General features: G+C 39.5%; 2 protein-coding genes across 2 annotated transcripts in view; both read right to left on the bottom strand.

Annotated features, from left to right (window-relative positions):
- The window catches only part of LOC109409795 (general odorant-binding protein 67), a 34,418-nt gene extending 25,586 nt beyond the window's left edge, over window positions 1-8,832 (bottom strand). The window contains exons 1-2 of the mRNA XM_029870199.2: window positions 8,497-8,832; window positions 8,134-8,258 (exon numbers count right to left, since the gene is read on the bottom strand). Coding sequence (XP_029726059.1) covers window positions 8,134-8,258; window positions 8,497-8,596 — 225 coding nt within the window. The 5' untranslated portion in view covers window positions 8,597-8,832. The remainder of the gene's footprint in view (window positions 1-8,133; window positions 8,259-8,496) is intronic.
- A 430-nt stretch (window positions 8,833-9,262) lies between these two features.
- On the bottom strand, window positions 9,263-24,385 carry LOC109412825 (general odorant-binding protein 67). Its single transcript, XM_019686437.3, has 3 exons — window positions 24,204-24,385; window positions 9,793-9,915; window positions 9,263-9,726 (listed from the first exon to the last, which is right to left on the bottom strand). Exons 1-3 carry the CDS (start codon window positions 24,303-24,305, stop codon window positions 9,370-9,372), a joined length of 582 nt encoding a protein of 193 aa, XP_019541982.2. The 5' UTR covers window positions 24,306-24,385; the 3' UTR covers window positions 9,263-9,369.
- Between the last annotated feature and the right edge of the window lie 236 nt (window positions 24,386-24,621).

The following is a 24,621-nucleotide window of genomic DNA, read 5'->3' as shown; positions in this document are numbered from 1 at the left end:
ATCGAAAATAACATTAATTTGGAAAGTTTCGAAACTTGGTTTAATATCAACAAATGCCAGTCTATTAAAACGCAAAATTATGATATTGCAAAAAGTTTACTGTTTGCGCAAAATAGTCTATGAAACTTTTGATCAACATTATAGCACACAGAGATTAATTTTTGGATATGTAAAAAAAAAAAACAAGTCGGAATGTTAAACGTCTTAAGTAAGCGCCGCCATGATGCGATAGTATTTAAAAAGCACAATTTGTACCAATTAATGACTATGACCAACATTGTGCCACCGCCAAATTATGAACCGAATTCCTTTGCACACTAATGTGTAAAGTGTCAAAAATAAATTACCTAACTTACTAACTTTCCCATGATTTAAGCTCTTTTAATATGTCCCTTGCCGCCAAATTACTATAACACTGGATACGCCAAATAATCGCTGCCCCCCCATTATCAGGATTCTGGCTCCGCTACTGATTGACCGCACAATTCGTAGTTGCTACTCCGTGATTTACCAGAGCAATCGAAATTGCACAAGGAACCAATGAATAGGGCTTGGGACTAGCTTATTACTATTCCAAATGTGCACAGTTCGAGAACTCACAATTTTAACGTCAATAACGGCGTTGGCCACGTCCTTATGGTCATCGAGGAGGGAAGGGAGTCTTAGTAAGACAACCGTTGTTATAGAGACTGGGAGTCCAAGCGTCTCCACTATTGTCTAGGGAAGGCATTTTTGTTAGTAGGGTAGGGTACATGTACATTGTCATTCTAGGAGTCACCTATGGTTGGTGATGTGATATGACAATGGATCAATACACAGTAAGTTTCGCGCACAATAGGTCACTTTTCTAAACGAAAACATGTCTAATAAAAAAAGTTCTGTCGCGCGTCTCCAAGCAGTTAGAATGCATAGCTGCCTTGAAATAGCGTAATTTGTGCTGTTCAAAAGCTTTTGGCTGTAAGTTAGCATTTCAACTGCTTGAGGTGTTTTCGCTTGGGAGCATTCACAATGCTTTTTAACTGCTCTTCTTATTCTAAGAGCAAAGAGTATGGAAGACATGTTATGTGTTTGACAGCGCACGCTGTCTCTCTCTTACTAGGTTTATGTCTCTGTTGTCAAATTTGTACATCTGAATTGCTGATTCGTTTTCCCTTACTCATTCAAAAGCTTAGCACCAAACATTGCTGCAGTCGGTTTGGAATGAGAAATAGGAACATCGTCGGAAAATCTTGGTGTGGCGGATTATAAGATTATTCGAAAGAGGGAATCATATGCTGCTCAGATCGAAGTGGGAACGAAAATGTTTTATAGACAACGAAATATCTCTTTGAAAATAAGTTTTATGTGCTTTTACTGAAGCTGGCTTCCAACTATTCTTTATATTGGGAATAAAATCAGTGCACGCTATCGGAGCAGCTGTAACACATCCTGGAGCGTGGAGCACAATTTCAGCAGCAAACATGATTTAGTAGTCTTCGGATCGTAAGTTCAAATCCCAAAAATCGTAAATTGAAATCCCTAAAACTTGCATAAAATACCACCTTACATCAGCTGGAGTGTGCAAAGACGGGGAAGCGGGAACGTTGGGAGAGCAAAAAGCAGATGTGAAACTATTTTTATTTTGTTTTGCTCGACGAGGCGTTACCCTTTATGACACTTTAGTTCGACGTTCCTGAAGGTGCAGCACTGAGACAGTCCGTTATTTGGCCAAACAATCAATAAATGGATCCTGGAAAAAATCCTGAATGAATCTACTGAAGAAGCCTGAGAAACATCGATGAACGAACTCCGTGAAAAATCTCCAAAAGAAAATAATGTATGTTAGAACCCCAAAAATCCCAGGAGAAATCCTAAATTCAAGGAGGAATTGATAATGAAATGCCGAAAAATTTTCCTGAAAGCATCCTTCAGCTGGAAGAAATCCATACAATAATTTAGGGAGAAATCAATGGAGAAGTTACAGGAGGTATCTTTGAAGGAATATGGAAAAAAAAATGTGAAGAAATCGTGAGAAATCTGAGAGAATCTCGAAAAAAATCTTTAAAGCAATATCTGAACTCTGAAAAAATCCAGGAGGATTACCTGAATCCGAATCTCTAGAAGCATACCTGAAAGAATGCTCTATAGTGTTATGGGATGAGGAAAAAAAAGAATAAGGGTTTGGGACCTTAGAAGTGTGATGTGAAAGAATTTTTGAAAAATATTGGACCGGGCCTTCACAGTTTATGACCGAAGTTTGTATGTAGAACTTGGGGAGTTCAATTGGGTTTTTAAATTTTGTAAAAAGTATTGAATTTTTGATATTTCATACGAAAGAGTACCTTTTTCTGAGCCACTATGATTTTATTCAGATTTTTAGAACTTTACTTTGGTGCCTAATATCAATTTCAAAGAGATTTTTTGAAATCACCTATTGACAGCTGGGCAACTGTTTGACAGCTCCATACAGTACAAAATGTGACGAGGGATGATGCGACGAATCTCTCTCATACAAACTTCAAATTGATTTTTAAATAGGCTCCAAAATTCATGAAAATTTGGATTTCGGCTCAGTTTGGCATGCAGATTCAGAATATGGAATTATCTCAACACCATTAAGTAAGCCAATTGATATGTGCATTAGAAAATACAGAGCATATATTTAGGCGTTTTCGGTGTTTGGGTTTGTATCGGTCTTTCGCGAAGTTAGAGTCGTTCTCGTAAAACACTTTTTTTTAAACAACTTGTTTTTGAACTGTCATATCTTGGAAACCATTAAACCGAGTTGAATGAAATTTTGAACGTTTATCAACTTATATAATTGCTTCACAAGCTTTTAAAACATTGGCACTTTTTGAACTCTGAAAAAAGTTATCATGTATTGACATTTTTTTGCCTTTCTCATGAGCATGAGCATGAGCATGAGCATGGGCATAGATGACCGCACAATTCGTAGTTGCTACTCCGTGATTGACCAGAGAAATCGAAATTGCACAAGGAACCAATGAATAGGGCTTGGGACTAGCTTACTATTCTCAATGTACACAGGTCGAGAGCTCTCAACTTTAATAAGGTCAATAACGGCGCCGGCCACGTCCTTACGGTCATCGAGGATGGAAGGGAATGTTGTAAGACAAACGTTGTTATAAAGACCGCGAATCGCTGCATCTCCACGTTTGTCTCAGGAAGGATTTTTTTGTTAGTAGGGTACATGTACATTGTCAGTCCGGGAGTCACCTATGGTTGGTGATATGATTTGACAATGGATCAATATACACAAACCGCCGTTAACAACCGACCACTTTTCGACGCAAGAACTAGCCAAAAAGAAAATTCTATCGCGCGTCTCCACTCCACTAGGGAGCAGAAACCTTTAGTCTATTCCACACAGAAATACACTGAACGCGACTCACTTGTCGGCGCCCGGATTTTTTCTCGACCGGCGAACCCGAAGTAACATTTTGTGTAAATGCAAAAAATGAAAGAAAATATTTATTATCAACTAAAAGTATATTGGAAACTAGCGCCGAAGGGAAGCGAAAAATTCGGAACCGACTCGAACCACGGCGCGCGCACACTCGTCCCGTCGTCGGAGCCCCGCAGAGAGGAGGAAAAAAAATCGCAAAAATCTAGCAAAGCGAGCGCGCGAAACTTTGCTGCTGCCGAACTACCGCACACTACTGACTGCTTGGCGTCCCGTCGTCGGAGCCCCGCAGAGGGAAGAGGAAAAAAAAATCGCAAAAATCTAGCAGAGCGAGCGCGCGAAACTTTGCTGCTGCCGATCTACCGCACACTACTCTTGACATTTTTTTTTTTTTTTTTTTTTTTTTTTTTTTTTTTTTTTGCCTTTCTCGTACACTAATGGCGGTAAGCTCCACAGCGTCCTAGACGCCAATCACGTATTATCCTCGATTTTCTCAAGCACCACGGTATTATCCTCGATTTTAATCTGAGATTTAACTTTAGTGCGCCGATTTCGGCGCACTAGATTTATATCTCAGATTTAAAATAAATGGCTGCGTGCTGTGCATGCCAGAGAAAAATCAATACTCACACCACTGGAATCACATGAAGATACGTCAAAGATAAACAAAACAAAACAACAAGCAGCTGAAATCTGGAGCAAGGTGGAAATTTCTCCAGCTGCAGCATGTTTTCCGGAGAATTTCATCGCGCCCCTGCAAACTGGATGAGACCATCAGGAAGACAGCTCCCTTTGGAAGTGCCATGAAGACCTGCTTGAAAATAAAAACGGCCGCTGCTACGAAATTTTATATCATGTGATGGAAAACTTGTGCAGAAATTTGCTTGATCCTCAGTGCCCACCGTGAATAGCGGGCATCCTACTGCAGCGATATTTTCGAAGGACGGTGACTTATTTGCTGGAAGCTGACAAGTAATTCCATAACAGTATTGCTCGTAAAGGTTTTATTGAAGTGGCAGTCTTGAGTCAAAAGTGTTAAGAATTCTACTAATAATTCAACCAAGATTCGGAGTTTTTTTCGAAGAGGCCTCCAGGATTTCTGGAAATTTCCCTCAGGACTTTTTGCAGAGATGTCTCCAGAAATATGTGCGAGTGTTCCCGCAGGAATACTTTCGGGGATTCTTCCGGTAATTCCCTCGGAGAAACCAGACATTCTCTCGTGGCTTTCTCCGATTATTTCGCCGTGCTACTTCACGAAATTTTGGTGATTTTTTGAAATTCCTTCGCAAATTTCTTCGGGAGTTGCTTTAGTGATGCCTGTTGGGATTTCTTCGCAGATATATCTAGAAATTTCCTAGAAGATTCTCTCGGTCTTTTATGTGCTAGTCTCGGGGATTCTCGAAAGAAAAGTTTCATGACTCTGAAGGAATTCCAGTAGGAATTTCCATAGAAATTCTTGTAGCAATTCACGCAGAAGTTCCCGGAGGCATTCTTGTAGGAATTTCCGGAGAAATTCACGTAGGAATCCCCAAACAAACTCTTTAAAGAATTTCCGGAGAAACTACCACAGGAATTCGTGGTGGAATTTCCGGTGTAATTCCCGTAGGAATATGTGAAGGAATTCCAGTGGGAATTTCTGAAGGAATTCCAGTGGGAATTTCTGAAGGAATTCCAGTAGACATTTCGAGAAGAATTCCAGAAAGAATTTCTGGAGAAATTGTCAAAAGCATTTCCGGAGGCATTGCCGTTGGAATTCTCGTAGGAAATTCCGAAGACAATTCTGCAAGACTTTTTTGGATTTCCTATTGAATTCCTCTCGAAATTCCCCCGGAAATTGCTCCAGAAATTTCTCCAGGAGTTACTCCAGAAATTCCTCCATGACTTACTCCGGAAACTCCTTCAGGAATTCCTCCGGAAACTCTTCCAGGAATTCCTCCGGAAATTCCTCCACGAATTCCTCCGGAAATTCCTCCAGGAATTCCTCCGGAAATTCCTCCAGGAATTCCTCCGGAAATTCCTCCAGGAATTCCTCCGGAAATTCCTCCAGGAATTCCTCCGGAAATTCCTCCAGGAATTCCTCCGGAAATTCCTCCAGGAATTCCTCCGGAAATTCCTCCAGGAATTCCTCCGGAAATTCCTCCAGGAATTCCTCCGGAAATTCCTCCAGGAATTCCTCCGGAAATTCCTCCAGGAATTCCTCCGGAAATTCCTCCAGGAATTCCTCCGGAAATTCCTCCAGGAATTCCTCCGGAAATTCCTCCAGGAATTCCTCCGGAAATTCCTCCAGGAATTCCTCCGGAAATTCCTCCAGGAATTCCTCCGGAAATTCCTCCAGGAATTCCTCCGGAAATTCCTCCAGGAATTCCTCCGGAAATTCCTCCAGGAATTCCTCCAGAAATTCCTCCAGGAATTCCTCCGGAAATTCCTCCATGAATTCCTCCGGAAATTCCTCCAGGAATTTCTCCGCAAATTCCTCCAGGAATTCCTCCGGAAATTCCTCCAGGAATACCTCCGGAAATTCCTCCAGGAATTCCTCCGGAAATTCCTCCAGGAATTCCTCCGGAAATTCCTCCAGGAATTCCTCCGGAAATTCCTCCAGGAATTCCTCCGGAAATTCCTCCAGGAATTCCTCCGGAAATTCCTCCAGGAATTCCTCCGGAAATTCCTCCAGGAATTCCTCCGGAAATTCCTCCAGGAATTCCTCCGGAAATTCCTCCAGGAATTCCTCCGGAAATTCCTCCAGGAATTCCTCCGGAAATTCCTCCAGGAATTCCTCCGGAAATTCCTCCAGGAATTCCTCCGGAAATTCCTCCAGGAATTCCTCCGGAAATTCCTCCAGGAATTCCTCCGGAAATTCCTCCAGGAATTCCTCCGGAAATTCCTCCAGGAATTCCTCCGGAAATTCCTCCAGGAATTCCTCCGGAAATTCCTCCAGGAATTCCTCCGGAAATTCCTCCAGGAATTCCTCCGGAAATTCAATTCCATTTTCAATAGGAAACAATAGGACCAGATTCCGCGTCGAATGAACCGTCGGTCATCAAAACCGGTTGAGGTTTACTGCCAAAAAGTGATGTGAGTTTTTATGTCCACATACATACACACGCACACACATACACACATACACACACACAGACATCACCTCAATTCTTCGAGCTGAGTTGATTGGTATATGTGGCTCGACTTTCCGAGCCTTCTATCAAAAAGTTATTTTTGGAGTGAACATATGGCCTTTCCAGTACACTAATTTTTGTGTGATATTGTAATTTTGACTTATTTTCCTCTATATAGATGAAAATGTCAAACTGGTATAATTTTATTGGTCGTGAGAAAATATTACATTTTATAATATCCTATACAGTATCAATATATTGTTGATAAACGTTAAAAAAATCATTCGATTTGATTTACTGGTTTCCGAGATATGAAAGTTCAAAAATTTGTTGTTTAAAAATAGGGTTTTACCAGATCGGTTCTAATTACGCGAAAGATTATACAATCGAGCTCAAATTTGTACCAATGATGCACATATAGTAGGTGAACATACAGTAAAAATTTGAGATTTTTGGATGCACTCTATGAAAAGTAAGGGGAGAATGAGGAGACTTGATCCCTGGGGAGACTTGTTCCCCCCATATTTTCTCGGAATCAAGAACAGTTTTCTTCTAGCATATTTTTTCCAAAACGACATCTGGACAGACGACAATGTTTTGGCTACAATTGATTTTAATTGTGTGTTGCATTATTTTTTAATGGCTGATGTTTTGTTTTCAGTCTTTCAGAAATCTTTTAGGCGATTCCGAAAAATCTCAATAACTTTGTGAAAATTTAACCAAATCGTGTCAAAATTTCACAGCACATAGTATAAATAAAGTACTATCAAACTTATTTATTCAAATAAGGCTGTTATATGTATATTTCAATTAATGTTGCTTAGTGTATACAACAGTGACATGGGGAGACTTGATCCCTCGAGGATTACACACACATTACACATGTGAAAAATAAAATTCAATTTGGAAGCCTCTATTTACGCGGAATTTTAGTATATTCAATGATAAAACGTGTCAGATAATTATTATTTTAAAACAAACCATGAAAAGGGGGATCAAGTCTCCCCATTTTCAAGATACGGCATATCCTTAACAATTTAAGGAAATCTTATAATTTCAAATACATCGTATGCATCAAAAATGCAAGAAAACTTGAAAACAAAATGAATAGGAAGCTTCTGAAGTTACTTTCCATTTAAATTTACCATGTGCTCAAAAGGGGATCAATTTTGACCCATTTTTGAAAAATACATCATAAGACATGCCTCCATAAAATCACAATTTTGAAAACTTTAACAATAATTTAAAGTCCTTCTGTTTTGTATAAACTTGCAATAGATGTTTACCTGCTATTCTGTACGAAAAATGGATCTAGTTTTGTGTTTTTTCTTAAAGTTACAGGCAAATTAAGAAAAAGGGATCAAGTCTCCCCAGTCTCCCCTACAGCTTGTTGTTCTTTTTTGTGAGAGAAGAAAAAGTAGCCTATCCAAAACATTTTGACCACTCCGTATATCAATTTAACAGACCAAGTTCTCCATTCAAACTTCGGTCATAAACTGTGAAGACCCGGTCCAATATTTTTCAAAAATTCTTTCACTATGACACTTCTAGGGTACCAAACCCCTGTTCTTTTTTTTTCTCTTCCCATAACAAAATTTAGTGTTGAACGGTGTTACTTACGCATCCACGGGGTGTTCCTTCCAGTTTCATCTGCTTCATAGTTTGTTCACCATACTTCTGGTGACAATCCGCGCGGATGTCCTGGTTGATCAAGTTTGGCATACTGCAACAATCCCACAAGCTCTGCAATAACACAATTTGAACAAGTTTTGCTTGGAGTTCATTGCACCTTTTACAGTACCTTATAGTGGTTTCTGCTTTTAGTAGTGTTGCGTGTACGTACACGCTGCATTACACGAACACCACTTGAGTTACTGGTTGAAAATAGTAAACAAAAATCAGCTGTTCCCAGCAAAATCAAATGGGCATATTTTCAACCAGTAGATTTGCATTAGTGTTCGTGACACCGAGCTGCGAAACCACTATTCACGGGGGATCCATTTTTGCAGGTACTATCTTCTGCGGTAACGGAAATTCGTAGGAGTAATCCGGTCAGGAAAGTAGCTGCGATAACGATCTTCATCTCTTTTCCACTCCGTTCGGAATCAAATGACTGATCGACTGCCACCGCGGATGACCCATTTTATCCACTGTAGGATCGAATTATTGACCGTGGTCGGAAAATTCCCTGGCTCATTATATGCAATTTTCGAATAAACAGCTGCATTGTGTCCTTCTAGTAGTGGAAGAAATTACTCTTTGAATGTATTTGTTATCGTTGATGGGGCTGTTCAAAAACTATGTTCCATGATAAGATCTCTGTTATTTGCGATCGTCATCTATACATACATATATCAGAGATCATTGACAATGACTGTTCGAAGTCTTTACCAGCACGGTGACACTGTTTCCGCAAAACGACAATTGAATGCTAGTTTCAGTAGTAGACAGAGGAAGTATTCCAGAACAACATGCTGATGATTATGGTTATTTTTATTACCGTCGACAGACTGTTGACTGCGCAGGCAAATTACATGTAATTTCGCCGAGCCCTAGGTCATTAATACGTATCAGCATTTGTATTGAAGGTTGGGTCGCGTGATCTATGTCATTGTGTGGTCAACGTGATGAATTCATTTTCAAGTAATACCTAATTGATGCTGAAAAAAATATACTTCAGCTGATCGTTAAATGCTTCTTTGAAAATGGTACGTACATTGCTTTGTCTATAAACAAAAAAAAAACAAAATTTTGCAGCAGCTTCAATACTTTTATTGCACTACTGTACAACGACAGCAAACTATTTGTACTACATCTATCTACATCATCTTGCTTCAGGAACTTTTTTCTTCTAATTTACATAATTGGACACATCTTGGAGTACTCCTTCAACTGATTGCAGTCGTCGCTCTCGTTGTACACTCCAGCCGGGCACTTAACAAACAAGTTCATTCCCATGCAGCGCAGAATGGTCCCCGAAATGGGATGACAAATCTTCTCCCCTTCGAAGCTCGGCTCCAACATGGCACCGGCTTCGATTTCGTCCATCTTGGACTCGGCCATTTTGAAGCACTCGTCCAACGTATCGCGGACGAGCATCTGCCACTCGGGCATATCCTTGACCGAATCCATGAACATCTTGGTCATGTCGTCCCGTTTGATCATACCGTTCGAGTAGAGACCGGTGGCATTCAGGCCACATTCTGCAATGCACTGTTTTGAGATAGCCTCAATTAGTAACTATTCTATTCAATTTTCCTGAATCTGATAATAACTCACACAACCACGAGGGACGCCTTCCAGCTTCATCTGCTTCTTGGTTTGATCGCCGTACTTTTGGTAGCAATCCATCATGACATCCTTATCCATGAGCATGGGCGTGTTGCAGCATTCCATAGGATTCTAGTAGAAACAGAAATTAGACGAAAAGAAGAATTAATTTTATGTAAAGATTTGGAAATCTGGCTTGTTTTTAGTACTGAAACTTTGTTTTTTTTTGTGGAGTTGAACTGCCTCTGTTAACTTGAGCTTGTATGGCATACCACTGTTTATTGTTCGCATCTTACAGAGGTGGTCACTCTTACGTAGATAATCCGCTTAGGCATTTTGACGCGTTTTTTTTCAGTTAGGCAAAAGAGTGTTTTTAAAATCTACTAATGTTCCGTGGTTGATAGACCAAACATATTACGAAATTCAGATCTGCATTTGTACAAAGCATTACAGCTGCGAGATAAATGTTCCGAAATTTCCAATTAAATTTAACAGAATCTGAACTTAGTGCATACTGCTTTTGGTTCCTATTTAGTATTTTTTTTTTTTTTTTTATAAATCTTGATTTTCTTGGGTATGATAATCTGCCACACAATATTCCTTTCGGGACGGAGCGCAACAAAGAGAAATCTCCATACAAATTGCTCAACTTTGGCTCTCCAGAACTCTTAGATTTCCCAAGAAAACATCAATAATCGTTTTCTCAATTGAAAGAACAACTCTTTATCTTTCGATTTGTAGCTTTGTAGCAACAGCACAATTGTGCTGGTTCGTCACGAAAGCGATATACAAATGCATAATAATCAATGAGTGAAGGTAGGTCAATAACTGAGGAAGAGTTCATAGAACAGAAGAGCAGGCTCTGACTCGATTATGAAATTAACCTGTCTTCTGAACACATGTGTCCAGAAAATTTCTGTCTTGTTTGGAGATCGCAGTAAGCTGTGCGCGCGGATGATTACTTTCACGCGTTTTTCGTCTCCACGTCAATCGGTGCACCGCCATCCAAATAATTTTGCTTTGAAAAGCGTTTGCGTAGTACAGTGACCCCACACCGATGAATCACCTTAATTTTGTACACTATTTATGAATCACCATGTTGATCAAATGAGTGATCCATAAACTGTGGTCATTTTTGCCGATTCATAAATTGTGGGGTCACTGTAATTAGCTTTAAAAGCGTATGACCTCCAGACCTGTTTATTAATTTAGTGATTCCCAGTTTTGTGCCGAATACGCCGAATCAAAACCTTGGGGGATCGCAGCAGGCTTTGCGCGCAGGTGCCTGCTTTTACCGTTAGCTGTCACGTTTTCTATCGATTTCGCGTTCCATTCAATTCCGACGGACTAATCGCGAGAAAGATGATAGCGCTACGCCTTCCGGAAAATTTGTTTCTGGTGTATTTGAAAGTTTTCTGTGCATTTGAGTCCGATCTGAAGGCTCCCTTACTTCGGGTAACTTTGTTGTCCCTAAATCAGTGTATTTTTTTTCCGCTGGTGCTTTGGCCGGAACAACACTATAACCAAATAATTTTTGCGTGCGTGAAAGTGGAACGATCACAGGCGAAAAAAAGGAAGATTGTTTAGAGACTGATTCCTGCTTCTCCAGTCGGATGAATTGAAGACAAACAGAAAAACAGTGTTAAGCCAGCCTATACATAGCGTTGCGTTCGTGATCGTTCGATACTGAGAAGTCTAGGCGCTGGGGCCACGACACGAACTAAATACCTGTGTTCCATCCCAGGACCAAGGGGAGACATTAACCTTCTTAGCATCGTCACCCCCACCGTTTTTTTTTTTTTCAAATTTATGTAATGTTTTAAATTAAGCTGAGAGGTTGGTACGAGATGTCCCCACTCAATAGCTTCATTGTTAAATCAATAACGCTGCACAGTAGGCCTGGCCACTTTAATGCTTGTAATGCATCTATGATGTACTGCAATCATTAATAATGACAAGAAAAAAGATAGAAGTTGTCGATTCTATCATTTTCCAGGATTCTTTCAATGAATGGCTGTGTATATGTATACTAGACTAGATTGGACTAGAATACACCGAATCAAAACCTTGTGAATTTGGCCTTCGGGACACTGTTTTAGCAGTGGAACCATTCTGAAACAGTTAGTCATGGTTTTTTTTTTATTACCGAACAGTTTGGGCCGTTTCAATGAGCGAATGCCATTTACTCGTTGCAATGCAAATGTGTTGCAACAAGTGAACGACCGCTGTTGTAGATGGCTTCCTATGAAAATATAGCGACTGGCCGTTAGTTTTTTGGCTATATCTCCAAAACGGTAAGAGATTCCATTTTGGTGTCAAAGAACAAAAGGAAGAACATTAGTTTTTGGGCTTAGAAAAAAATGGTTGAAAATAATCTATGATACAGACGATACTTTTAATCGCATTTTTAGACGTTTTTTTCTATGGTGAAAAACTTTCTGAGAAATTTTTTTCTCGGTGTATTTTTATTGGATTGCTGAGGTAATTTGACGTCGATTTCATTAAAAAAAAGTTTGTTCTATAATGCATAGTTTTTGAGATATGATTTTTTAAAGTTTGGGATGTTTTAGAAAATTTTGGAAAATCGTAAATTTCGTCTAGCGTTTTCCAAGAAAATAGTCCTCTATGATTTTTTTGAACTCCATATATGATCATATATCCACGACCTCTAGCTCTGGTAAAATTTTCATTGAAATCGGATACCCTTCGGCCCAAACCTGTTCGGTAATAAAAAAAATCCCCTCATGTCAGAACAGCACCGTCCAAACTATATGCAACAGATGTTTTTTTCTGATATTCTTAAACATAAATTTAACCGTTAATAGTGCCAGCCAAGATACAAATTGTCGCTTCTGAGACCAGATTCAATTGTCTGTCAATTGACAACATCGACCATATTTTTCACTTAAAATGTTCACAAACATTTCCTCCATGCGACGGTGTATGCAATTTTAGTCCTGATTTTGCTCTGTTCAACATGTTAGCAATATCGTTGTGCGTCATATTCGGATTTTTCACTCATTTGTGCACAATTTGTTCACGCACGCATATTTTTCTTCGACGTCATTTTTCAGAATGAATGAATATGTGGTTAAACGATGTCTTTATCAATGTACACATACATTACTATTCATATAGCGGTGTTCGTATTAGCAATGCGCAAACTGAAAAGACAACAGTAGGGTATTTCCAGCGACTATTTTTTTGCTGTCTGCGTTCTTCAAGTGCGCTCTGAGGTGCACCAGTTAGTAAACAAGTTTCATTTCAACACACTCCAGGTTCTCGAGAAATTTGCGTGGGACACCATTTTGGGAACTACTGGGTTATGTTTTATTAAGTGTATCCTGAGGCGTGGAATACTACAAACATTTTCATTTTGTCCTCACACTTACGGTTCTTAAGAAATTCGCATAGCCCGCGACTATATATTGGAAACCATCGATTTTTGCATCACATTTATATTGAAAATACTGCCCCTTGATAGAATCAATCCGAAAAATGTTTACACTTCTTCCCAGCACATTCGACTTCTGATGAAAATCTTGTGGCCTGTGACCTTAAGATTGAGAACCACTGATCTTTGTAACAAAACGACATTGCAATAAGCGCTCCCTGAGACGCAGGAAAAAAAACATTTTCACTTTACCTTCACCAGTGCTTGCAAACTGTAGCGTTTTTTTTTTCATACGAAGCAAAATTTGCTCCTCATTGACAGGCGCTTTTGAACCCGGAGCGGTAGTAGAGCTATGTGCCCTCATTGGGGTCGGATCACAATATCCAAGGCCATACTACTGTCCGGTCGTTAAGTCATAAACGCTCAAAATATCATTTCATTCGGTTCATTGAAGCGGCAGATATAACAGTTCAATGTTTATGCCAAATCTTTCTAACTACATGCGGATCCCGGTCTTTCTCAAATTTGAATCATTGATAAACAAATAGTTGATCAACTCGCATTAAAAATTTGAGAAATTTCAAGTTGCATTTTTCGAAAAGTTACAGCTTGTTGACAATTTTTTGAAAGGTGAAAATTTTGCCTATCCAGATCATTTTTTCATGTATGTTTTTTTTTTTTGCGATGGTGTGCTGGAACACCATTGTGACCGTTGCGAACAGATAGAGAGAGCCAAAAAAGCCAGGAGTAGTTGAATTCGACTGATTTGGCAAGTTTGAAATATTCGTGCCAAAACGTTGCCCAATCGTATCCTGTGGCCATATTTGATATCTATGGAGAAAATATGGAGGTTAAAGAGGGGTACAGAGGTTTTTGTATTTTTCAAAAGTAGGTTTCAACTTAACCTTCTTCTCCCATCCCCAGTTATTGCAAGGACGTAGCCAGGAATACTCTCGACCGTTGGAGGATAGCGGCAATTTTGTCTACAAGTTAGGGATTAGTCATAAATCTTTGTACTTCGGTACCGAACGGAAAATTGAAGCGAATTTAAGTATGTGGCTTGTTCGATGCTAATGCTGATGCTTAAAATGGGTTTTGGATGATTTCTGTGTGCAAATCACCTTTGTGCCTTCTGAAATATTTGCGCTGAACATAGAAATATCAAATTCAGTATTTTAAAGCAAGTCTTTTTACTGGAATCCAATCATTCAGAATCCAATAATACATTCTGGAATGCATGAATAATGTACAACAGCATTAATGCATAAAATACTAGAAACTTTAAGTTGAGTTTTCGAATATTTTTGACGATGATTTGTTGAAGTGATTTCTGGAAGATTATCAGGTTGCCTTATGTATCGTGATTTCTGATAAATAAAACCACACGGAAATATGAGGACGAATTTCTCCAAATCATTCTGGAGGAACCTGGGGAGAAAATCATTGCCGATAGAATTGGTATATATTCTTCTTATTCTTCTTCTTCTTTATGGCTCGACGTCCCCACTGGGACTTGGCCTGCCTCGCTTCAACTTAATGTTCTTTGAGCACTTCCACAGTTTTTAATTGTAGGGCTTTCTTTTCCTGCCATTGCATGAATTTGTATATTTATTGTGGTGAGGCAAGTACAATAATAAATGCTCAGTGAGTCAAGAAAATTTTCCCGGAACGGGAATCGAACCCGCCGTCTCCGGATTGGCGATCCATACCCTTAACACTAGGCTAACTGGAGACCCCAGGTATATGTATACTCAAAATTTAGTTCGTCGGCGCCTCCGCATTAGACGTGATAAACTTCAACTTCAAAATGAAGGAGAACTTCAGCGGTTAATGACAGATCCATGCGTTTGCGATAATCTGTTGCGGAACAGCTGCTGACGGTCTATATCAGTCATGTGCACCAAAAAAAGCCTCGATTTTTTACGCGGTTTTCATTTACGAGGTTTTTTTTACGCGGATTTTTAATTTAAAGCCGGAATTTTTCCAAGCATTATTATTGAGTTTTTCTACATAGGGTAAAAGCCCCCTTCTTCGGCCTAGTACCTATATTCATCTCATTTTGTCTCAAAGACTAGAGATGTGCGCCGTCGAGATTTATTACTTCATGCCGCCGGATGTTTTGATTTTCTAGCACGCCGCCAGCTTAAAACTCATCACGCCACCGAACTTAGAATTTCCCCAATAATCTTCAGAAAATAATCGATTTAAGTTTAAACGCTCCCAAAATGAATGCATGTCATTCATTGCCGAATAAACAAAATATTTCGTTCAATGATCCTGTTGAGATTTTAGTTACTTTTTAGTCACTTATATATCATCATATAAAAATCCTAGCAAATGTCATATTCTTCACACAAGGTGTATAAAGCATGCAATGACAGCATGCATGCTTTTCCCCGCGTGACGTCATAACGACGTTCGTTTATAATTGAGGGGGTTAGAAGCAAAGGGGTGTAAGTGACAAAAACCCACTTTCGAGTAAATGAGGTTTAAAATTTTTCGTCAATTTTTCATTACATACATACAAAATGTGAGGAATTTCAAAATCAACCCAATTTCCTCCGATTTATTAAAAGTTTTTTTTAATCATCGTAAAAACAATCTTAAAAAAGTTCCTGAAAGCTTGAAATCTGAAGAATTCAGGTCCTAATAATTCAATTCATGCCATAACTTAAGAATTATTTAGGCAGCATCCATTTATTACGTAACGCTAAAATTGATATTTTTGCGACCCCCCTCCCCCTCCGTAACGCTTTTTTGTATGGAAATCCAAACATTTTTGTATGGGCCGTAGCGCTTGGCCATACTACCCCCTCCCCCAAGAGCGTTACGTAATTTGTGGACTGCGCCTTATGGATTTTTTTTATTTATTATGGAACGCTTAATTGTCTGCCGCATTATATACTAGTGCGCAATTACAAGTTACTACACTAAAACCTCAATTTATGCACATGGCTGGGGGTGCATAAATTAAAAAAGGGGCTGTCCATAAACCACGTGGTCATAGGGGGGGGGTGGGGTTCGGCCAATGACCATTTTGTATGGACAAATAAAAAAATTTGTATGGACTAATGACCACGCGGGGGGGGGGGGGGGGGGGTTGAAAAGTCGTGGTTTATGGACAGCCCCAAAGGCATAAAATGAGGGAAATTTGTGAATAAAAAAAACTCCTCCATAACGCTTCCGTAACGCCTCTGAATCCCGCCGAAAATGCTCTGAAACTTCCTGAAATGCCTCGAAAATCCCCCTAAAACCCCCTCGGACCCCATGTAACGCACCTGCGACGTTCCGAAACCGTTGAAAACTCATTCGTAACGCTTCCGTAACGCATCTGAATTCCGCTGAAAATGCTCTGAAACTTCCTGAAATGGCTCCAAAATTCCCCTTAAACCGCCTCGGACCCCATGTAACGCACCTGCGACGCTCCAAAACCCCCGAAATCTCCTCCGTAACGCTTCCGTAACGCCTCTGAATCCCAAACCCCAAAATTCCTCTTAATAAGACGCTCCGAAACCCCCGAAAACGCCTCCGTAAGGCCTCTGAATCCCGCCAAAAATGCTCTGAAACTCCCTGAAATGCCTCCAAAATCCCTCTAAAATCCCCTCGGACCCAATGTAACGCATCTGAACCCCCAAAAACGCCTGCCTAACGCCTCCGAATCCATCTAAGACCCACTTGCACCCGTTTAACGCACGTGAGATCCTCGGAAACCCCCGAAAACGTACCTGTAACGCCTCCAAACCCCGTCGAAAATCCTCTGAAACTCTCTGCAATGCTTTCGAAAACCCCCTCAGACCCCCCGGAGATCTCCTGGTACCTCGCGGAAACCCCTGGGAACCCCCTGAAACTTCCCTGTGACTTCCATTTGCTCATCCTTATAAACACCCTTTAGCCGCCGTTGCAATAGTTACCGTCATTATTAAATATTCTTATGCACAATATTGGTTCTGAGTAGCTTTTCCTTAATTTATGCAGGTCATAAAAAAAGGTGCATAAATTAAAAAGTGCATAAAAATAACATGCATAAATTGAGGTTTTAGTGTATTTACATTCTCATATGCAAAGTATAGTTTGTTAAAATGTTTCGCTATATGAGATGTAAACGAGCGAAATATTGAAATCTCATTTTTAACGCCGCCGCCGCCGACGACCAAAAGTGATGTTTTAACAGCGGCGCACATCTCTGCCGAAGCACCAAAGCAAGCATCACAGCGGTGCCAGACACCAAGAAACAAGTAGTTAATTGAATGAGATTTGGTCACTACAAATACGATGTTTTTTCAATCAGAATATGGTCGTTTCTTGGTTTAACATCTTGGTAATCGAACTTCTACGCAAATCGATCAATAATTTCATTTTCCAACGCCATTTCTTTCAAAATATTTGGTTTGGTTTTCACCTAAACATGCTGCTACCGCTCAAGCTTTACGAACTATCATCCAGTTCGGCAGCACTGATTTGCCAATCAGCTGTGAATGTATGCGAGTGCAAAACGTGGGGAGCGAGCATAGACGATTCGTCGCGCCGCACATTGTTGTGACTTCTCTTTTGCGAGAGAGAAAAACAATCACAATGAAACTGTCACCTGCTAGGGAAAGGGAGTGCGTTAGTGGGTGAGTGCAGAATGCTCTACGATGAGAAAATGTGAGAGTGGTTGTGGATTTGCTGTAAATACTGTTGAGATGAAAAAGGGGCCACCCGGTGGACCGCGATGAGATGAAAATATTACGGTGTGCTGAAGATAGGTGCGAGTGGTTCGCGATTTGTGATCACAATTAAATCAAATATTGAAGATAAATCCCACTCTAGTGCATCGTAGGATCAACAGTGGAAGTGAGCACGTGTGTTAAAGGTTTGTGTCATTAAGTTTGAAGCGTATGCATTGCGCTGTGAGTGATTTTTCATGTTGCACATCCTTAATGAGACTAAGATAGGCACAAATACCCTATTTCTGTAGTTTTGGTGCTTAACAGCATTAAAAGGGTAGACTATGATGCAGATTAATTTTCTGAATATCCAAGGACATCCAAACTGTTCTTGAGTTTAGATCCTAAAGTCTACGTCTGTAACGGAAACTTCTAGCATTATCAGGGGCGTTTAATTTCGTTTCAATGATACACTTTCATGCAACATTTGAATGAGTCACTTTATCTGTTTGACACACTATTCGAGTCTTTCTTTTCGATTCGGAAAACGTTCTCATTCATCGTAGCACTCGGTAGTCTCTCTTCTGGGTGGTGTTGCTTGTGCTTCACTCAGCAGAGCAGTAGTGCCTCACTCTTGCGCGTTAGTCTCTCAATGGTTCCTCCTCTTCTTGGCGTAACGTCCTCATTGGGACAAAGCCTGCTTCTCAGCTTAGTGTTCTATGAGCACTTCCACAGTTATTAACTGAGAGCTTCCTCTGCCAATGACCATTTTGCATGTGTATATCGTGTGGCAGGCACGAAGATACTCTATGCCCAAGTAAGTCAAGGAAATTTCCTTTACGAAAAGATGCTGGACCGACCGGGAATCGAACCCGTCACCCTCAGCATGGTCATGCTGAATACCCGTGCGTTTACCGCCTCGGCTATATGGGCCCTAATCTGGTTACGGGCGCCGGTTAATTGGATTTAAGCGGTCGAACTTGTGTTCCTTTTTCATAAGACATAATGATCATTGGCGTGCACCACTATTGGAAAAATTGTTTTAAATAGTGTTTTTAGCACATTGAAAATTTTCAATGACCCACGAAAATCCAAAGTGTTTTACTTCAATTTTCAAACACGATTTGCTACAGCTTTCGTGCGTCATGTTTTCCTTTCGAAATTGCACGTCCCTGAGCATTATACAAAGCAACGATTTGTAATTCATTATGCCCAGTAAGTCTTTTGAAATTTCAATAGACAGTTTTGGATCAATCAGGATAACCTAGGTCATCCAAACTGTTCTGGAGTTTAGATCCTAAAGTCTACGGGTGTACCGGTAACTTCATTCACATTACAAAGCTACGCTTGTAATCTTTTATGACTTACTGAACATCTCAAAGTTTAATAGACAGCATCAGATCTATTGAGATTTCTAAGGACATCCAAGCCGTTCTTGAGATTACATGAACTTTTTTCATTGTACAAATCTACGATTTGTAATCTATTATGTCCAGAGATTATTATTATATCTATTATTGTATCAGATAGATAGATAATTATGTCTATTATGTCCATTTCTGGCTGTTCAATTGGCTGATTTGAAATATTTTGAAACTATTTTGGAATAATTATTAATTTAAACCCTGTCTAATCATATATAGTTACTATTTTTAGCTTGAGAAACTACTGTCATAGCCATAGACTTTGAAAACTGAGTTCCAGAATACATAGGATTACCTGGAATATCCCAAAATTTTCTAAGAATGCTTTGTGACCTTTAACTATCAACCCTCGAGCAATCGCGCTGTTGTATTTTGTACAACACGTTGAAATAATCTCGCTTTTCGTGTTCAGCATTAGCGTGGTGCTGACGGTGGTGGGCAACCGCGCGAGTTACGGAAGGTTAAGTGAACATGATTTACTGCCTGTACTTCGACACTTATGCGACAACTGTGAGATGGAATCTTAACAACGAACCGGCAGGGTTCGTAATTTTCGTTTCAGCGATACGAAATATGGCTATTCTCACGGCGGCGGGATAGCTTATTTTCACTATTTTGCTTGGGGAACACTTTTCCCCTCCGGCACTGAACTGAAAATCGCTTCAATCCGCAGATAATTTCTTTTCGTTCTGTTAAATTTTCTATCACCCAATTTTAACGAAAATCTTTTCAAAGCAGATTAACAAAAATTGTACCCGCGACGGGATTCGAACCTGGAACATTACTTAAAACATACGTGACACGCGTACTCTATCCACACCACCACGCCAACCACACAGAGGGTGTAGAAAATATAATGCATAAAACCAATCATCGTCGGCGTCATATGAGTCAAGGAAAGACAACATAATCGGCCGACAAAGGGCAAACGAAATTCTCGCACCTTTGGGAGTGAGTGAAAAAATGTTTTCGCTCTGCTCTTTGTGCGGGAGATTTCTCAAGCCAGATTTTCGCTGAAAATTGGCGTGAGGGAGAATTCTGTTTTCGTGAGAATGAGCGAAAATTCCGACCGCTGCGAACCGGTTTAAACCAGTGTTGCAAAACTTCATCTCATTCATTTGAACAGTAACCAACAAATCTTGTTAGTTATTTTTTCTTCTTTACATGTTCAAAACGATTTCATTCAATCAGAGCACCTATCAAATGAGAAACACGAGAAAACCCTGCAAAAATCCGCCAGACTGAAAAAATATCGAATGTCGGATCAAAGTCGGGTCAATTTTCATCAAATGTTGGGCCACTGTTGGAGTATTGGGTCCATGTTGAGTTTTGTGGCCAAAATAAAAAATAGGTGAATGATAGGTTGATGTCGGGTTTGACGCCATCAATGATGGTAAAAGCTTTAAACCTCAGTGATCCTCAGCCTAACTGTCTTTGCGGGCCAAAATTGAATTTTGAAAAAAGACTGCGGGCCGCAAGTTATTCTTCTTCTCTTCTTCTCTATGGCTTTACGTTCCCACTGGAACTTAGTCTGCTTCTCTCCAACTTAGTTTTCTATGAGCACTTCCACAGTTTAATTAAAGGGCTTTATTTGCCTGCCATTGTATGAATTTGTATATTGTGAGGCAAGCACAATGATACACTATGCCCAAGGAGTCGAGAAAATTTTCCCGAGAGGAATGGGAATCGAACCCACCGTCTCCGGATTGGCGATCCATAGCCTTAACCACAAGGCTAACTGGAGACCCCGCAAGTCATTCTAGAGTTTATTTTCAACAATTTTCAAGATTCAACACAAAATCCATTTGTTTGATTTTTGAAAATATTGAACAAGAGAAGAACCATCCTGGAGTTATCAGGAGATTTTATTTCACTTGGAAAAATCCTTAAAATCACAGGGAATTATAAACCGGATTTTCAAGACCGGAACATTAAGGTTTTGTAGTTCTTGGTATCAATATTGTTGAGCAACTGGAGTTTCATACTGCAGCTTAGGGAATTCCTGAAAAAAAACTGGAACTGTGAGTTTTTTGGGATTTCTTGTATTGTGATTTTACTTCGAAGATGAATTCCAAGGGAATTTGCTTGAGCTGGTTGGGAATCGCCGTTTTATTACAAGGGGCGATTCAATGCGTTCTTGTAAAATTATGGACTTTTATGTTAATGCTCTTATTACGTTAAACGACCTCTAGACTGATTCTCTGTAAAATAATATATGAAACACGCATTGAGAAGTTTAATGCTGAACTTTGCAACTAGATTTTTCCATATTTTTTATAACGAAAGCTTTTTATCTCGACGAATTCTTCCGAAAACGCATTGGAGCACCCCTCCGACTATGCTCCTTCATCCTTGCCACCATCAGCTGGCAGCATCGGCAGCATGAGTAGCATAAAAGAAATGTCAGATTGAATCAAAACAAACCACACCAACCGAAAAAGAGAATCTCACGCACGTGTTGCTCCTACGTTAAATATGTCAAAGCGATGTGTCAATTTGGTTGCTGTCTCGCTCAGCAATCGAACGACGATTCCAACGGCGATTCGAACGGCGATTCCAAAAACGACGGTTCTGATTCGTCGTGTTCAGTTAGCAAATCCACGTACAATAGTTTTTGAGAAATTTCTCTATGATTTGTAAGGATTTCAGGGTTTTCGGGAGAAATTCCGAAAACTGCCTGGAGATACTGTTGTGGAAATCCTTGATGATTTGAGTTTTTATTGCGTAATTTCTTAGGAAGCCAATGAAGAAAAACCTGCAGACATGATTTTCAGAGCAATGTGAGCAAGTATTTGTAGCCGATTTGAATGAATATTTTAAGAGGAATTCCCACCAAAAGTGTAGCTAGGGGAATGTAGATAATCTTGCTCAATCCCTGAAGTTTTTCGCGAAAATGAAATTTATTTTCGTGAAACTAAACAAATTACTATTGACAAGTTCTGCCACAAGTCCAAAATCCATGGCAGAGAGAGTGAGATTTAGCCTTTGGAGCGAAAAACACCATTCTATATAACAGTTTTCGAATATTTTTGGAATAAAATTCAAAAAAGTAGTCTTTTACAGTTTGTAAAAGTTTCAAAAATCTTGCTTCTTTTGAAAAACTCATCATGTTGGGGAAATTACAGTAGTTAATACAATGAAATTCTCATGAAAGTTTGGAAAAATGGTGAAATTTCTGGTTTTCATTATACAATCCAAGATTGATTATATGAGCGGGTCACTTTCTACTACATTTCAAAATCAGTTCGCGGGCCGCACAAAACCTGGTCAAGGGCCGCATGCGGCCCGCGGGCCGCAGTTTGGTGACCACTGCTTTAAACAATAGCTTGGCAGTTTGTGTAACTTGTAGAAATTTTGAGTGACAGGCAAAAATCTTAAAATGCTGTCTTAAAATAATTCGTTGAGTTCATTTTTCAATATAAAATCAAGAAGGAAATTATTGAGTTTAAAGCTATAAAACATGGTTTTCATTTACGCAGTTTTTTTAATTAACGCGGTTTATTTTTACGCGAATTTTTGAATTAACGCGGTTTATTTTTACGCGGTTTTTTTTACGCGGTATGTATCCCCCGCGTAAAAAAAAAACCTGACTGTAAAGCGTAGAACAAAAATTCATGCAGTCAGAGCTTCGTGTTTCTTCGTGCGTAAAATGAGAACGGATTGCTTGTTGATACTGCTTTGTACGTGGGTTAGCTTGGGTTGCTCCGGCATGGTTCGTCTCTGAATTGATGGTCAAAATTTATTATTTGGCATTGACTTCACAACACTGAATATTAGGCATTAATAATCGTGAATTTGCACAGAACTGATTTTAATAAAAATGTTTATTTACGGCTCGCTTTCGCCAAAGCCTGAGCCGCCCGAATCCTACGAAATGAGCTCTTGTGATTATCGCAGACTCGGTCAGTTGTACTGGAATCAGTACAGTATAACTTCTACTACATAGTACTGTACTACTACCAAAGGTGCGACCACATTCAAATGCTTGGGTAGGACAAATGCTTGAAATCAAAGAACTTTATTTTGGTATCAGTTACTGTGCCATTTTCAGGCCATCTAAATTCACTATTAGTAATGTTTGCTTCTAGGTTTGGCATTTTTCTCAAAAATATTTGAAGGAAAAAAAAACTGTTCAACATATTTTAAAAAATGTTCAATTATTCACGTAGGATTTCTGATAGATTCACATAATATGCTCTATTTGAAATGCTTGGGTGAAATTCTTTTTGGTGAAAACCCCTTAAAAGATTAAATGAAATCCTGAAGGCGACTTATTTCTCTGTGATTGTTTCGAGAGAAAAATCCTGATGAACATCACAAAGAAATTCCAGGTGAATTCCCAGGAATAACTACTTAGGGAATATCTCGAATAATTGAAAAAAAAAAATCGTTTCAGAAATTTCTTGTCATCAGAATAATTCTCAGTTTGCGGAATTTGGAGGATGATATGGAATTACTAGACATTATTTTTAAGGCATCTCAACTAGACTTCCTGGTTGTTTCTGGACTTCTTGAGAGTATTTATCAATTCATGCATTAATCCCAGGATAATTCACTGGGGAAATCCCTACATTAGAATATTTTGGTTAAACCTCTGGAGGGTGTTTTGATAGAAATTTTGGAGAATTTTTCGATTGAGCTTCTACATGAATGATATATCTCAAAGGTGTTCCCTGAGACATCTCTGTAGAGATTTTGCTCTAGAGAAGTTCGTTGAGGAGTTTTTTTTGTGAATATTTTTTTACTAAATCCTCAGAGTGATACGAGTAGTAATGTTTTATAGAGGTAAATACGCGTATCTCGATTACAACTTATAATCTTCCTCAGTGTCAGTAATCTACTACAAAATAGGTATTTTCATAAGTGAATATTTAATCCATTCATACGAAAATTGATGGTACATCTTTTGACTTTATGAGAACCCTAATGAATTTATTGCTTTTTCTTCACCATTACCTTTTGCACGGGAGGACCATTTGCACAGGGATTTTCTGCTCCTTGAACAGTCAGCTGCAGCAATGCTGCAACTGCAACCGCAACCAATACGGCAAACTTCATACCGATGAAGCGAAAACGAAATTCAGGGAACACAGCTTCCGCGCGCGATTTAAGGAAAAAGTCAACTGAACCCTCCCACCCGCAGCGAATCTATATTTATTTGCATTGGCTCCGCTAATCATCGTATTGCATGTGCATAGCTCTACGTCACTTAGCAACGGTTAATGAAAATGAATGGGTGGGCGTTATTGTTCTTGATGATATCTCATTATGAATGATCCAAAGCTTCCACCGGTATTCAACAGATTTTGTGTGCTTTGCTTTGATCCACATTCGTAAAATGTGATTGCATGGTGAAGTAGGCTTTGAAAAAGTT

The sequence above is a fragment of the Aedes albopictus genome, chromosome 2 (assembly GCF_035046485.1).
Source record: "Aedes albopictus strain Foshan chromosome 2, AalbF5, whole genome shotgun sequence".
NCBI classification, from domain to species: Eukaryota; Metazoa; Arthropoda; class Insecta; order Diptera; family Culicidae; genus Aedes; species Aedes albopictus.
Note: the sequence above shows the minus strand (reverse complement) of the source record. Positions and strands in the feature narration are given on the sequence as shown.

What these genes read in the sequence shown, in the direction of transcription:
- LOC109412825 (XM_019686437.3), bottom strand. Translation starts at nt 24,305, where the DNA reads ATGAAGTTTGCCGTATTGGTTGCGGTTGCAGTTGCAGCATTGCTGCAG. An exon ending in ATGGTCCTCCCGTGCAAAAG is followed by an intron (nt 9,916 to 24,203) that starts GTAATGGTGAAG and finishes TGTTTCTACTAG; the next exon opens with AATCCTATGGAATGCTGCAA. An exon ending in AAGGCGTCCCTCGTGGTTGT is followed by an intron (nt 9,727 to 9,792) that starts GTGAGTTATTAT and finishes ATCTCAAAACAG; the next exon opens with TGCATTGCAGAATGTGGCCT.